Genomic DNA, 15,972 nt, shown 5'->3' on the forward strand with positions numbered 1-15,972 from the left:
AACATGTTGTGCAGCGGTCAACAAAAACTACGGCTACCCAGCCCTCCTCTCTGTCAAAATCAAAACCAGTGAATGACAGACTGACAACGCCCTCTTAATGTCACCGCTAGCACCCACGTGACTCCCATTACACCTCACCATAACAACCAAAACAAATGAAAACCCAGTGATCATCAAAAAATTCAATACATTTAATTATGGCTCCTACACACCAGCCCCTAATTATTAGGATCCCTTCTAATAATTACCCATAATTAACCAAGTAGGAGACATAAAACATGCAGAGAAAAGTCAATCATTTACTGTATTTCAATATTACCCACAGGAATCCTATAGGTAGTCTATCTTTAAAGAAAAATGAGAGATATTTTATGTCCAAATACAATCAAAGTCTGATATTGGACCCAGAAGTCTTCAACTGTGATCTGCCTCCAGCAGTAGACACAGTTTGGTAATAGGTCGATCCAGGCAACTAGTCTGAGTCTTAATCCGAACTTGACGAACGAATCCTCTTCGGTCCGGAAAAGTCTTTATCACACGTCCCATTGGCCAAGAGTTTCGAGGTGCCGAACTGTCCATGATGAGAACCAGATCTCCCACGATGAGGTTCCTCTTTACTCCAATCCATCGCTGACGTTCCTGTTGCTGTAGTAGGTATTCCTTCACCCATCTTTTCCAAAACAAGTCAGACATGTATTGGACTTGTTTCCATCTTCTGTGTGTGTACATATCAGTGGAATGGAATAATCCTGGTGGTAATATTGGTGAGGTCTTTAACAGAAGAAGATGATTAGGGGTCAAAGCTTCCAGGTCGTTAGGATCCATTGAGGCTTTGGTAATTGGGCGGCTGTTAATGATGGCTTCAACCTCACAAAGTACTGTATGAAGACCTTCTTCATCCAGGTTTTGTACTTTCATTATGGAATTAAGTACTTTTCGAACCAGTCTTATCAGTCGCTCCCAGGTTCACCGTGATGTGAACCTCCAGGTGGATTAAAGGTCCATTTAATTCCCTTTTGCAGAAAGACGTCATTGATTTTCGCCTGGTTCCAATGTTCAATGGCAGTTCTAAGTTCACGTTCAGCACCTACAAAAGTGGTTCCATTGTCAGAACGCAGTTCTCGAACCTGACCTCTTCTTGCATTGAAACGTCTGAATGCATTAATGAATGAGTCAGTATCCAGTGATGGAGCAACCTCAATGTGAACAGCACGGATAGCAAGGCAAGTGAATATAACACCGTATCTCTTCACCACGCTCCATTCCAATTTAGGAATGTTGGTTCCAATCAGAAGCTCGATTCCTGCATTTATTTGAGGCAAGTTTATGTGTTTTAAATGTGCCCATCCTTCAATATCTCCTGGTGTTGTAATATTTCCTTTATGCACAGGCATGGACTCCTGTGTGTATACTTTTGGCAGCTCCAGAAATTCGTCACCACAAAAAGCAGCAACCTCCAGTCCTGATAAAGTGTTGCTGCTCACAATTCTTTCTTGGCCCATGGTTCTGAGGAGGATGTTTCCTTTCCTTCCCTCAAGGTGTAGTCTGCGCATCAGACTCTCAGTGCAGAAAACTGCTGTGCTCCCTTGGTCCAAAAAAGCATATGTTGTAATAATGTTGCTTCCTTTCTTTGACTTTACTTGGACAGGCACAATGGGCAGTTTACAGTCCTGGTCTCCAGCCCCTGTAAGACCAATTCAATTCAATTTTATTTATATAGCGCCAAATCACAACAAAAGTCGCCTCAAGGCGCTTCATAGATACAGAGAAAAACCCAACAATCATATGACCCCCTATGAGCAAGCACTTTGGCAACAGTGGGAAGGAAAAACTCCCTTTTAACAGGAAGAAACCTCCGGCAGAACCAGGCTCAGGGAGGGGCGGCCATCTGCTGCGACCGGTTGGGGTGAGAGAAGGAAGACAGGATAAAAGACATGCTGTGGAAGAGAGACAGAAGTTAATAACAGATATGATTCAATACAGAGAGGTCTGTTAATACATAGTGAGCGAGAAGGGTGACTGGAAAGGAAAAACTCAATGCATCATGGGAATCCCCTGGCAGCCTACATCTATTGCAGCATAACTAAGGGAGGATTCAGGGTCACCTGGTCCAGCCCTAACTATATGCTTTAGCAAAAAGGAAAGTTTTAAGCCTAATCTTAAAAGTAGAGATAGTGTCTGTCTCCCGAATCCAAACTGGAAGCTGGTTCCACAGAAGAGGGGCCTGAAAACTGAAGGCTCTGCCTCCCATTCTACTTTTAAATACTCTAGGAACAACAAGTAGGCCTGCAGAGCGGGAGCGAAGTGCTCTAATAGGGTGATATGGTACCACAAGGTCATTAAGATAAGATGGGGCCTGATTATTTAAGACCTTGTATGTGAGGAGCAGGATTTTGAATTCAATTCTGGATTTAACAGAATCCAGAGGCCCGCCGCCTCTCACCAGGGGCAACTCCAGACTGAGACAGAGTCCAGCCCCTCTCCAGGAGACTGGTTCCAGAGCCCAAGCCGTGCGTAGAGGTGAGCCCGACTATATCTAGCCGGTACCTCTCAACCTCACGCACTAACTCAGGCTCCTTCCCCACCAGAGAGGTGACATTCCATGCCCCTATTGCCAGTCTTGGCAGCCGGGGGTCAGTCCGCCAGGGCCTCCGCTCCTGGCCGCCACCCGGCACACAATGCACCCGACCCCTATGGCGCCTCCTGCGGGTGGTGGGCCTGCGGGAGGATGGGCCCATGTCTCCTCTTCGGGCTGTGCCCGGCCGGGCCCCATGGACTAAGGCCCGGCCACCAGACGCTCGCCCTCGGGCACCCTCCCCGGGCCTGGCTCCAGGGCGGGGCCCCGGTAACCCTATCCCGGGCAGGTGTAATCGTATCACCAGACCTGCGACCATATGTTCTGGACACTCGGGTAAAGAGAGGGGCTGAGCTGTCAACTGATCACCACCTGGTGGTGAGTTGGATCAGGTGGCGGGGGAGGACGCTGGACAGACCTGGTGCACCTAAACGCGTAGTGAGGGTGTGCTGGGAACGACTAGGAGAGGCCCCAGTCCGCGAGATCTTCAACGCGCACCTCCGGCAGAGCTTCAACAGCATTCCGAGGGAGGCGGGGGACATTGAGTCCGAATGGACCATATTCAGCGCCTCCATTGCCGAAGCTGCTGCATTGAGCTGCGGCCGCAAGGTGGTTGGTGCCTGCCGTGGTGGTAATCCCCGAACCAAATGGTGGACACCAGAGGTGAAGGGAGCCACCAGGCTGAAGAAGGAGTCCTATCGGGCTTGGTTAGCCTGTGGGACTCCGGAGGCAGCCGACAGGTATCGTCAGGCCAAGCGGAATGCGGCTCGGGCAGTGGCTGAAGCAAAAACTCGGGTGTGGGAGGAGTTCGGAGAGGCCATGGAAAAAGACTTTCGGACTGCCTCGAAGAGGTTCTGGCAAACCGTCAGGCGTCTCAGGAGGGGAAAGCGGTGCTCTACCTGCACTGTGTATAGTGCTGGCGGAGCGCTGTTGACGTCGACTGAGAAAATTGTCAGGCGGTGGAAGGAATACTTCAAGGACCTCCTTAATCCCACTGACACGTCTTCCGAGGAGGAAGCAGAGTCTGGGGATGAGGGGAATGACCCGCCAATTTCCGGGGGCGAGGTCACTGAGGCAGTTAAACAACTCCTTGGTGGCAGAGCCCCTGGTGTTGATGAGGTCCGCCCCGAGTTCCTGAAGGCTCTGGACGTTGTAGGGCTGTCCTGGTTGACACGCCTCTGCAATGTTGCGTGGAGATCAGGGGCAGTACCCGTGGATTGGCAGACCGGGGTGGTGGTCCCCATCTTTAAGAAGGGGGACCAGAGGGTGTGTTCCAACTACAGGGGGATCACACTCCTCAGCCTCCCCGGGAAAGTCTATGCCAGGGTGCTGGAAAGGAGAGTTCGTCCGCTAGTCGAACCTCCGATGCAGGAGGAACAATGCGGTTTTCGTCCTGGTCGCGGAACACTGGACCAGCTCTTCATCCTCTCGAGGATACTTGAGGGTGCATGGGAGTTTGCCCAACCAGTCTACATGTGTTTTGTGGACTTGGAGAAGGCATTCGACCGTGTCCCTCGGGGTGTCCTGTGGGAGGTGTTGCGGGAGTATGGGGTGTCTGGCCCTTTGTTACGGGCCATTCGATCCCTATACAACTGTTGCAAGAGCTTGGTTCGCATTGCCGGCAATAAGTCGGACTCGTTCCCGGTGGGTGATGGGCTCCGCCAGGGCTGCCCTTTGTCACCGGTTCTGTTCATAATTTTTATGGACAGGATTTCTAGGCGCAGCCAAGTGGCGGAGGGCTTTCGCTTTGGTGGCCTCAGGATCTCATCTCTGATCTTTGCGGATGATGTGGTTCTGTTGGCTTCATCGGGTGAGGGCCTCCAGCTCGCACTGGAGCGGTTCGCAGCCGAGTGTGAAGCAGCGGGAATGAGGATCAGCACCTCCAAATCTGAGGCCATGGTTCTCAGCCGGAAAAGGGTGGAGTGCCCACTCTGAGGTCCTGCCCCAAGTGGAGGAGTTCAAGTATCTCGGGGTCTTGTTCGCGAGTGATGGGAGAAGGGAGCCGGAGATCGACAGACGGATTGGGGCTGCAGCTGCAGTAATGCAGACGCTGCACCGGTCCGTCGTGGTGAAGAGGGAGCTGAGTGTAAAAGCGAAGCTCTCAATTTACCGGTCGATCTACGTCCCTGCCCTCACCTATGGCCACGAGCTGTGGGTAGTGACCGAAAGGACGAGATCGCGGATACAAGCGGCGGAAATGAGCTTCCTCCGAAGGGTGGCTGGCATCTCCCTTAGAGATAGGGTGAGAAGTTCGGCCATCCGGGAGGGGCTCAGAGTAGAGCCGCTGCTGCTCCACATCGAAAGGAGCCAGCTGAGGTGGTTTGGGCATCTGACAAGGATGCCCCCTGGGCGCCTCCTGGGTGAGGTGTTCCAGGCATGTCCCACCGGGAGGAGGCCCCGGGGCAGACCCAGGACACGCTGGAGAGATTATATCTCTCGGCTGGCCTGGGAACGCCTTGGTGTTCCCCCGGATGAGCTGGGGAGAGGGAGGTCTGGGCCTCTTTGCTTAGGCTGCTGCCCCCGCGACCCGGCCCCGGATAAAGCGGATGAAGATGGATGGATGGATGGATTTAACAGGAAGCCAATGAAGGGAAGCCAAAACAGGAGAAATATGCTCTCTCTTTCTAGTCCCTGTCAGTACTCTTGCTGCAGCATTTTGGATTAACTGAAGGCTTTTCAGTGAGTTTTTTTGGACATCCTGATAATAATGAATTGCAGTAGTCCAGCCTGGAAGTAATAAATGCATGAACTAGTTTTTCAGCGTCACTCTGAGACAGGATATTTCTAATTTTAGAGATGTTGCGCAAATGGAAGAACGCAGTCTTACATATTTGTTTAATATGTGCGTTGAAGGACATATCCTGGTCAAAAATGACTCCAAGGTTCCTCACAGTGTTACTGGAGGCTAAGGTAATGCCATCCAGAGTAAGAATCTGGTTAGATACCATATTTCTAAGCTTTTCAGCGCCGAGTACAATGACCTCAGTTTTATCTGAGTTAAGAAGCAGAAAGTTAGTGGCCATCCAAGTCTTTGTCTTTAAGACATTCCTGCAGTTTAACTAATTGGTGTGTGTTATCTGGCTTCATGGACAGATAGAGCTGGGTGTCATCTGCATAGCAGTGAAAATGTATGCTATGTCTTCTAATGATGCTGCCTAGGGGAAGCATGTATAATGTAAACAGAATTGGCCCTAGCACTGAACCCTGTGGAACTCCATAATTAACCTCAGTGTGTGAAGAGGACTCTCCATTTACATGCACAAACTGGAGTCTATTAGATGGATATGATACAAACCACTGCAGTGCAATACCTGTAATACCTACAGCATGTTCTAATCGCTCTAATAGGATATTATGGTCAACAGTATCGAATGCTGCACTAAGGTCAAGAAGGACAAGCACAGAGATGAGTCCACTGTCAGAGGCCATAAGAAGATCATTTGTAACCTTCACTAAAGCTGTTTCTGTGCTGTGATGAACTCTGAAACCTGACTGAAACTCTTCAAATAAACCATTCCTCTGCAGATGATCTGTTAGCTGTTTGACAACTACTCTTTCAAGGATTTTTGATATGAAAGGAAGGTTGGAGATTGGCCTATAATTAGCTAAGACTGCTGGGTCTAGGGATGGCTTTTTGAGTAAAGGTTTAACTGCAGCCACCTTGAAGGCCTGTGGTACATAGCCGATTATTGGAGATAGGTTGATCATATATAAGATCGAAGAATTAATCAATGGCAGGACTTCTTTGAGCAGTTTTGTAGGAATGGGGTCTAAAAGACACGTTGATGGTTTGGAGGAAGTAATTATTGAAGTTAACTCAGAAAGATCGATTGGAGAAAAAGAGTCTAACTTAACATCAATGGTACTAAGAGTAGCTGTTGATAATATTACATCTGTGGGATGATTATTGTTAATTTTTTCTCTAATGATAAAAATTTTATTTGTGAAGAAGTTCATGAAGTCATCACTAGTTAACGTTAAAGGGATGGTTGGCTCAAAAGAGCTCTGACTTTTTGTCAGCCTGGCTACAGTGCTGAAGAGAAACCTGGGGTTGTTCTTATTTTCTTCAATTAGTGATGAGTAGTAAGCTGTTCTGGCTTTGCGGAGGGCTTTCTTATAAAGCAACAAACTATTTCTCCAGGCTAAATGATGATCCTCTAAGTTTGTGACACGCCATTTCCTCTCCAGATTACGAGTCATCTGCTTTAGGGTACGTGTTTGAGAATTATACCACGGGGTCAGGTACTTCTGATTAGAGACCTTAGTTTTCACTGGAGCTACAGTATCCAGAGTTGTACGTAGTGAGGAGGTGAAATTATTAACAAGATAATCGACCTCTGTTGGGGTAGCGTTCAGATAGCTGCTCTGCTCTGTGTTGGTACAGGGCATTGACGATGATAATAGTGGCTGGATTATATTCTTAAACTTAGTTACAGCGCTTTCAGAAAGACATCTACTTTGATAAAGTCCACTCTCCACTGCTGCGTAATCAATTATTGTAAATGTAAATGTTATCAAGAAATGATCAGACAGGAGAGGGTTTTCAGGAAACACTGTTAAATGTTCAGTTTCTATGCCATATGTTAAAACAAGATCTAGAGTGTGATTAAAGTGGTGGGTGGGTTCTTTTACATTTTGAGAGAAACCAATTGAGTCTAACAACAGATTAAATGCAATGTTGAGGCTGTCATTTTTAGCATCTACATGGATGTTAAAATCACCCACAATAATTATTTTATCTGAGCTCAGAACTAAATTAGATATAAAGTCTGAGAAATCAGACCACTCGACACCAATGTACTCACATGCGGCTGCGTGTTCCTGTCGGTCCTTTCAGAAGGTGAACTTTCTTTGTGCAGGATGGTGGGATGTTTCCGGCTGCATTTGGAACAGGAAATCTTCTTACGGCAATCTTTACTGATGTTTCCTATACACAAGCAGCCAAAACAGATGCCATTTTCCTTTAAGAAGGTTATCTTCTTCTCATGAGCCATTTTTCCCAACTGTGCACATACATCCAACATGTGTCTTCCTCCACAACAAATACAGACGTTCCTTCCAACCTGATTATTTTTCATTTCCGTTTCCGCAGGCTTAGGTGTACTCTCCACAGCTTGCATAGTGGTGGCAAAGCTTGTTCCTTTATTTCGAGGTCTGCCTTGATACTTGGGTTTACTCATTCCTTTAGTTGGTAAAGAAAGCGGAGAATCTTGAATATTACCGAATACAGGATCAGTTAATATTCTTATTTGCTTCTCCAAAAAGTCTGCAATATCCATAAATTTGGCTCTTCTTTTATGCCTTTCTTGCAGGTCACAAACATGGCTTCTCCATCTGTCCCTAAATTTATACGGCAATTTTTTAATAATGTTCACCATATTAGAAGGCATGTCCAAATCACTCAGATGCTGCACCTCCTCCATTGCATTACAGCATCCCCTGAGGAACAAACTGTAGTTCTGAAGAGCTTTTACTTCCTCTGTTTTAATCGATGGCCATGAAAGTGCCTTGTCCAGATATGCAGCTGCGACCTTCTGTTCATCGCCATAGTGCTCCTTTAACAGTGATTTTTGCCTTGCGATAACCACGATCTGAGTTCATTTGTTGACAGCTTCTCACCAATTCTTTTGCATGGCCTCTTGTGTACTGTTCCAAAAAATATAAACGATCACTGTTATTTTTTGTATTGCACTCAACTGCATTCTCGAATGCTTTAATAAATGAATAATATTGAAGTGGATCTCCATCAAAATGAGGTATTTCTCTCTTTGGTAAAGAAAAGAGGCTGTTGTTGTTGTTGGATTAAGAGTGTTGTTATTTCATTTTGTTTAGTCATTATTCCAATAACATCATTTCGTGGTTCCAGTTCCACCATACCATTTGTATGACAGTCATTTTGTCCATTTGCTTCAGATGGGTTTGAAGGAATAACTGAATATTGTCGAGGATGCTTATTTTGAGAAGATTCAGTCAACACTGCTTGTTGCATGACACATTCCTGGGTTTTTTCTTTTCTCCTATTTTGAGTTTCAGCATTAGTCAATGAATTTTGTCTTGCAGAAATTCAATTCAATTCAATTCAATTCAATTTTATTTATATAGCGCCAAATCACAACAAATGTCGCCTCAAGGCGCTTCATAGATACAGAGAAAAGCCCAACAATCATATGACCCCCTATGAGCAAGCACTTTGGCGACAGTGGGAAGGAAAAACTCCCTTTTAACAGGAAGAAACCTCCGGCAGAACCAGGCTCAGGGAGGGGCGGCCATCTGCTGCGACCGGTTGGGGTGAGAGAAGGAAGACAGGATAAAGACATGCTGTGGAAGAGAGACAAAGATTAATAACAGATACGATTCAATACAGAGAGGTCTGTTAATACATAGTGAGTGAGAAAGGTGACTGGAAAGGAAAAACTCAATGCATCATGGGAATCCCCCGGCAGCCTACATCTATTGCAGCATAACTAAGGGAGGATTCAGGGTCACCTGGTCCAGCCCTAACTATATGCTTTAGCAAAAAGGAAGGTTTTAAGCCTAATCTTAAAAGTAGAGATAGTGTCTGTCTCCTGAATCCAAACTGGAAGCTGGTTCCACAGAAGAGGGGCCTGAAAACTGAAGGCTCTCCCTCCCATTCTACTTTTAAATACTCTAGGAACAACAAGTAGGCCTGCAGAGCGGGAGCGAAGTGCTCTAATAGGGTGATATGGTACTACAAGGTCATTAAGATAAGATGGGGCCTGATTATTTAAGACCTTGTATGTGAGGAGCAGGATTTTGAAATGTGAGGTATAAATTCCAATACATCAACATTAAGGGTTTGTTTAGATCTTTCATTGGAAATGTATGAATTCATTCCATCTGAAACTTTTGAAGATCCTTTTTTGCTTGTTATACTTTGAGCTTTAAGGATATTTATTGTTGCCATTTTTTCAGCAATTTCAGTGTCCAACTTTAGCCTTTCCTTTCTTTTACGAAGACGTTCCTCCTCTTCTTCCAGTACATGTTTTTCATCCAATAATTTCTGCTTTATCATTAAAGCTGCCAACTCTGCCTCAGTTTTCATACGAACAGATGAAGTTGATGATCTTGATGAAGAAGTTTTGTGGCTTTGAACATTAGAAACACTTTCACTTGGCTTGATATCATCCTCCACTTTTATCTCAGTATTTGATGCAACATTGTTTTCCAATAAATTGATTTGCTTTGGACAAACAGCAGGGTTTTGTTCTCTTTGATTTATCCAGTTTTGAATTTCATTTAAAAACACATTGGTGTATTTCATGATTCTTGAAAACCATTCCTCTTGTTTTAATACTTCTTTCTCTGGCACCAAAGGCAACACCTCAACATGTGAACTTGAAGCCTTTTCACACAGTGCCTTTAAATCCACCACATACTGCTTAATTTCAGAAAGATTTTCATTGTGTTGCATTAGCTCTTTCATTTTTTGTATTAGTCCTTTCATTTTATTGACATATATTTTGCATTCATTTTGTAACTTTTCGATTTTATTCAACAATGCCTTTCCAGTCATTTTTCTTTCTCTCTTTCCCCCCAAATCATTAGAGGAACAATCATCACCACCTGTTTGACTCATGACTTTCCCCGTTTGTTTGTTCGATTTTTTTATTTTTTTATTTTAATCCTCAGTGATCATCCATTAAAACATATCCACTGGAAGCCACAATAGACTTTGACCATAAAATCCTTTCAACGTAACGGCACTTTAATTGTCCATTTGAACGTCATCCAAGCAGCATAATTAATAAGACGCAGCGCAGACATCAATCCAAGAGCGCAGCCAAAAACGTTGCACATTTAACCAACATTCATTCCATTCAGTGTCTCTTCTTGAAACATCTCAGCGCTAATGCAATGTGGCTTCCTTTTCCACAACCAGACATGCACAGGTACTCTTACCTGCGCTCCTCAGAATTGCGTCAGGTGTGGCGGTGCTGCTGGCTCACTCATTCAGATGCACTGCACTTACTTGGCGTCTTTCAGGTTCCTTGATTGATTTCTTTGATCCTGCTTGCGGCTTGCTTCTCCAGAATGCCGTTTTTTTGTTGACTAAAGATGTAGCGACTTCCACAGTCGCTAGAGGTCGGGGATGGAGCCCGCCTATTTGCCTAACGCGCTGTCAAGTTTACGCAATAATGCGAAAGGTGGAATTGTTTTCTTGTTTATTAAAGTGTTTACAGAGTAATGTCATCTCGCGATTTGGACTCTTACAACGTCACAGGCTCTAATATAACAAGACGAAACATGTTGTGCAGCGGTCAACAAAAACTACGGCTACCCAGCCCTCCTCTCTGTCAAAATCAAAACCAGTGAATGACAGACTGACAACGCCCTCTTAATGTCACCGCTAGCACCCACGTGACTCCCATTACACCTCACCATAACAACCAAAACAAATGAAAACCCAGTGATCATCAAAAAATTCAATACATTTAATTATGGCTCCTACAACCTGCACATAATCCATGTTCCTGTATATGTTTCTGTCCAATCCTCCCTTTGGCCAAACAGTACCATAAAGAAAGTGTGTTTTGTTGTTTTCCTTCTTGATAATGCTTTTTTGCACTGTTAGATAATGTCCAGATGCTGTCACATGGTTCAGCTGACCTTATCCTGGAGGCCTGCACTGACTTCTGGGATGGAACTGATATCTACCCCCTCTCAGGCTCAGACAGGTCTGTCTTTGGCTTTCTGTTTGTGCTTGAAGTTAACATAGTTACACTTTCCAAATGCACACAGTGAATTTGGAAAGTTTTCATTTCATTCTTTGGTTCCTGTGTCACAGAAAGAAGGTCCTGGACTTCTACCAACGTGCCTGTCTATCAGGTTACTGCTCAGCTTTTGCGTATAAACCCATGCAAGTATCTCTGTCTAGCCAGCTGAATGGGAAATGTATGGAACTGGCTCCTGGTCCCTGTCTGTTTTCTGGACTAGAGTTGCCCTCCACGACTCCCATCAAACACAACTCCTGCAGGAACAGCTGGAGCTCAGATGGTATGGACTGTGACACAGATGAAATGGGTGGTTTTGCATTTGAAAAAGACAAAACTGTGCAAGAATTAAAGGAAATATGTTGTCACTGCAATTGCTGTTATCCAAGGTTCAGTAGTTTGACTTGTTTATCAAAGACCATGACTTGGACAGATGCATTTTACTTCCTTGGCAATCACTGCATACAAGTGAGTTAGTAAGTTTTGATTCTACATGTCTTGGAAGTGACTGTAAATTGCAAAATTGGATGGACAAAGAGATTTCTCTGACTTTAGACAGATGTTACATTGTTTAGTTACCCTCTTTCTTCTTTCCCGTCATGCTCACAGAAGGTATAGGTGAGGGTGTGGAGCGTGACGACTGTGTTCAGGCCCTAAGCGGGCAGATCTTTATGGGAATGGTGTCATCCCAGTTCCAGGCAAGGCTAGACACGGTCCGTCTCATTGATGCCCTCGTCACTGCTTGCATCCGCTTTGTTTACTTTTCCATGGAGGATGAGCTCCGCAGCAAGGTGAGTACAGTCAAGCTCTTAATCATTGCAATTAAAAGCTTACTTATTTAGTTTTAACTTATTTATTTAGTATTTCTATTATCTATAAGTTTTTGCTCATTTACATACGTACACACAAATAGGACAAAGGTGGTAACTTATTTAATTACTGCTAATTACTATTCTCCGTCATCTAAAAAGATTTGATGAGGGTCTAACAGCAAATGACATTGCGTGTTTCACTTTAGACAGGTGTGCTCTCACACAAGGTCACAGTTTATGACCTAAAGAAAATTGTCGGATTTGTTTGGAAAAACCTACTAAAATACTGGATACCACTATATAGTAGTGTGTGTGTGTATATATAGTCTAGTATACTGCTGTAATCTACTATAAATTTGAGACGGCTCCTTTGGATTTGTGCAGGTGTTTGCAGAGAAGATGGGTTTAGAGACAGGCTGGAACTGTCATATCTCTCTGACACCAAACGGAGACGGTCCCTGTGATGGAGCTCCATCAAGCCCCAGTCATGGCTCCCTGCATGAGGATTTGAACCAAGGTACCTGTGTTTCTGACAAGTTTAGTTAATATTCGTGTTATTAGTAATGGGAACAATTTTAAAGGCTGATTATATATTTAGTCATTAATAGTGTAGCAGCTATCAATTATTTTAGTAATCAAGTAAACTGTTGATTATTCCAACAAGTAATCGAATAGAAAGTACTTCTGTCTTATTTACAATAAATATTCAAAAGGGACAAAACATGGCTCTTTCAAAAGTTGGAATAATTGGAAATCTCCAAATATCCACCAAATATTTTAATTTAATTAACTCATTTAAAATCTGTAGTGGAAAATGATTGGGAGTGGGTTGTCAAGAATGGGCTCAAGATAACAGTTGACGCTACCTCCAATTGCTATGTTGGAATTAGATGGAGGAATAATATCAAAACTCAAAAAGAGTATCAACATTAGGAGCATAAATAATTAGAAAAGCATTTGGTAGAGTAACCAAAAGTATCTATGATATGGATCAGCCTTTGTGGCCTCCACTCTAAAGAGAATATTTGTACAAATGAGGATCGTCACACCTCTAGATTTATAAGTAAATGGAGCCTGAAAAACCTGAGAAACCTAATTTGCTCTCAACCTGTGCTACTCAGCTGCACTAGCATGCGTTTCTTTGAGGAAGATAACCACGTGTCCAAGACCTTTTACGTTCCAATTAACCAATGTGAGGTCTCTCGTGTCGCTAGAAACAGAATTATTAGGTACTGACGTAACAGGATACAACAACATAACGAGATAATGCAAAAAAGCAACTAATATCTAAATGTACAACCACATCTGAAAGAACACAATTACCCAAACTGTCAAACATTTCATGAAGGTAGATCAAGAGCTGTCCACTTCCGCTCTGCTCTCTCTTCACCATGATGCACCAGTACAGTGTCTGCATCACTGCAGCTAAAGCACTAGTCTGTCTGTTAATCTCCTGCTCCCCTCTTTCCTCACTCGTGAACAAGACCCTGAGATAATTAAACTTCTCTACCTAGGTCAGCAACTCGTCCCTGACCCAGAGTGGGTCCTCCACCCTTTTCTGGCTGAGAACCATGAGGTGCTACTTTTAATTCTCAGTGCTTCACACTCTGCCGCATACACACTAAATGTCCCCTCCCTAACTCAGTGGGAGGAAAAACAGCTGGCAATGCATGTTTTCCTATGAGGTAAAGCAATTTATGGCAGCCCAGCCGTATCTCTGTTATATCTATAAAACCACTTACAGTTGCAGTGTCCTCTCTCAAAGTATTGGGTTCCTTCTCAGCAAAAAATCAGTTTAGTACTGTATACTAGCGGTCCCCAACCCCCGGGCCTCGGACCGGTACCGGTCCGTGAGTCGTTTGGTACCGGGCCGCGAGAGTTGAGGCTCAGGTGTGAAATGTATAGTTTTCAGGGTTTTTATCGGTTTTCAGCGTTATTTTGTTATCGTTTTTATCGTTTACTCGGTTTTCCTGGGTCTTTTCATGTGTGTTATGAATAAATCTTCTTTTTTTCGGTACCTGTACTAGTTTTATTTTGTTGTATTTTTCTGCGACACCTTAAAAGCCGGTCCGTGAAAATATTGTCAGGCATAAACCGGTCCGTGATGCAAAGGTTGGGGACCGCTGCTGTATACAACATACTGTATGCAATATACTGTGTATCTTAAGAGTGTATGAGTAAATGTACAAATCTGGTACTTTTGGTGTTTTTTGTTGTTTTTGTTTTTTTCAGTAATGCTTCTTAATAAGTGTAGAGGAAGCCATACTATATTTTTTCTGTAACACAGATTCTCGGGATGAAGCAGAAGGTCCCCTGCTACCAGAAGAGGAAGCCCACTCTGACCTGGCCAGTTTCCAGCCCACAGATAGCGATGTCCCCAGCTTCCTGGAGGACTGTAACAGGGTAATTTGCTCTTAATCAAAACCAGTGAAACTACTGTTCTAGCCCACAGAGGCCAAAGCAAAGTCTGCTCAGTCTTGTGTTTTATGTATTGCTTCCATATATTTTGTAAAGGCCAAGTTACCTCGTGGGATCCACCAGGTTCGTCCTCATTTGAAAAACATTGATAATGTGCCTCTTTTGGTGCCACTCTTCACAGACTGTACGCCTGAAAGTAAGTCTTATCTTTGGGTACCATATTGTGTACAAGATGTACATTACTACTTAGTATTCTGAGTAAAGTTTAACAAAAGTGAACCAATGATCCACATGCCCTTATCACTTTCTTTCAGCCATGTGTGAAATGATCACGATCATGCAGGAAAACAGGGAGGTTACGTGCTGTCTGGGGAGCGCTGGCAATTTCCGCAATAGCCGCCTGTTCCTTCAGAGTGACCTAAGGTACGCTAATAATAAAATATATGAATATGCACAATCATACTAAATAACATAGAATCAACTGCCTCTGCAGTAGGTTGTCACAACTCTGTCACTGACTGCAGTTAGCTACAGTAATTCTTTTTCTAATATGGGACTAACTGAGGCTGCAAAGCAGAACAAGGACTACCAAAGAGATAATGAATCATTTGGAATATTTGCAGATTAATTCAAAAACACTTTCATGCCACAGTGTATCCTGTATACTGCACCTGGCCAAACTAGAATAAAACAGGTCTCCTTTAAGCAAGTGACTTATAGTTTTAGAAATCCAATGCAAGTCTCTTAATCCAACTGCAACCAACTGCAGTGTGCTGGAGATGATGGTTTACTCATCAGCAAAAAAATGAGCTTGTAATTGCTTCAGACTTAATTTTGTTTATTTATGCAATATTAAACATTTCTAAAACATATATTGTTACAGTGTGATTATGCTTTACTGATTGTTGATGTTAAAATAATTTACATTAACACTAAAGGGTGTTGAATGCATCCAACTACTGTTCACCCTATCCTGCACAAATTGCCATACAATCACGCCACCTGACCTCTCTGTTTTACAGCATTGCTTTGGACCCTTTGTATCCATCTCAGTGTTTGTGGGAGACGTTTGGCTATGCCACTGGGGGAGGGTTTAATGGAGAGGTCGAAGGACTGTCTCCATTGAGGCTGTCTGGACAGCTCAACAGCATGGGCTGTTCTGTTACCTTCCACCAAGGAGAGAGTGTGAGCATGGTCAAACTCATAGAACAGGTTAGATGCACACAGGCCCTTGTGTACCCGATAAGTCTAAGAGTAATGTTACATTTATAAATGTATCTACCTTTGGCTGAATGTGTTGCAGGCACGACACACAACCTATGGCATTCGCAAGTGCTTCCTCTTTCTGCTGCAGTGTCAACTCAGTCTGGTTATCATCCAGGTGAGAAGGGAAGATTCATAAATTCTGAAGATGTGCCTGTTTACACTGCATTAT

General features: G+C 44.0%; 1 protein-coding gene across 6 annotated transcripts in view; it reads left to right on the plus strand.

The window, feature by feature from the left end:
* Positions 1–15,972, plus strand: part of tmem94 (transmembrane protein 94) — a 51,341-nt gene that overhangs the window by 24,938 nt on the left and 10,431 nt on the right. For all 6 annotated transcript variants that reach the window (XM_085171279.1, XM_085171278.1, XM_085171281.1 and 3 more), the window contains 9 exons: positions 11,169–11,271; positions 11,382–11,590; positions 11,917–12,098; positions 12,504–12,636; positions 14,407–14,522; positions 14,634–14,733; positions 14,852–14,960; positions 15,560–15,749; positions 15,841–15,918. In XM_085171279.1, coding sequence (XP_085027405.1) covers positions 11,169–11,271; positions 11,382–11,590; positions 11,917–12,098; positions 12,504–12,636; positions 14,407–14,522; positions 14,634–14,733; positions 14,852–14,960; positions 15,560–15,749; positions 15,841–15,918 — 1,220 coding nt within the window. The remainder of the gene's footprint in view (positions 1–11,168; positions 11,272–11,381; positions 11,591–11,916; positions 12,099–12,503; positions 12,637–14,406; positions 14,523–14,633; positions 14,734–14,851; positions 14,961–15,559; positions 15,750–15,840; positions 15,919–15,972) is intronic.

Source organism: Neolamprologus multifasciatus, chromosome 8 (assembly GCF_963576455.1).
Source record: "Neolamprologus multifasciatus chromosome 8, fNeoMul1.2, whole genome shotgun sequence".
Taxonomy (NCBI): Eukaryota; Metazoa; Chordata; class Actinopteri; order Cichliformes; family Cichlidae; genus Neolamprologus; species Neolamprologus multifasciatus.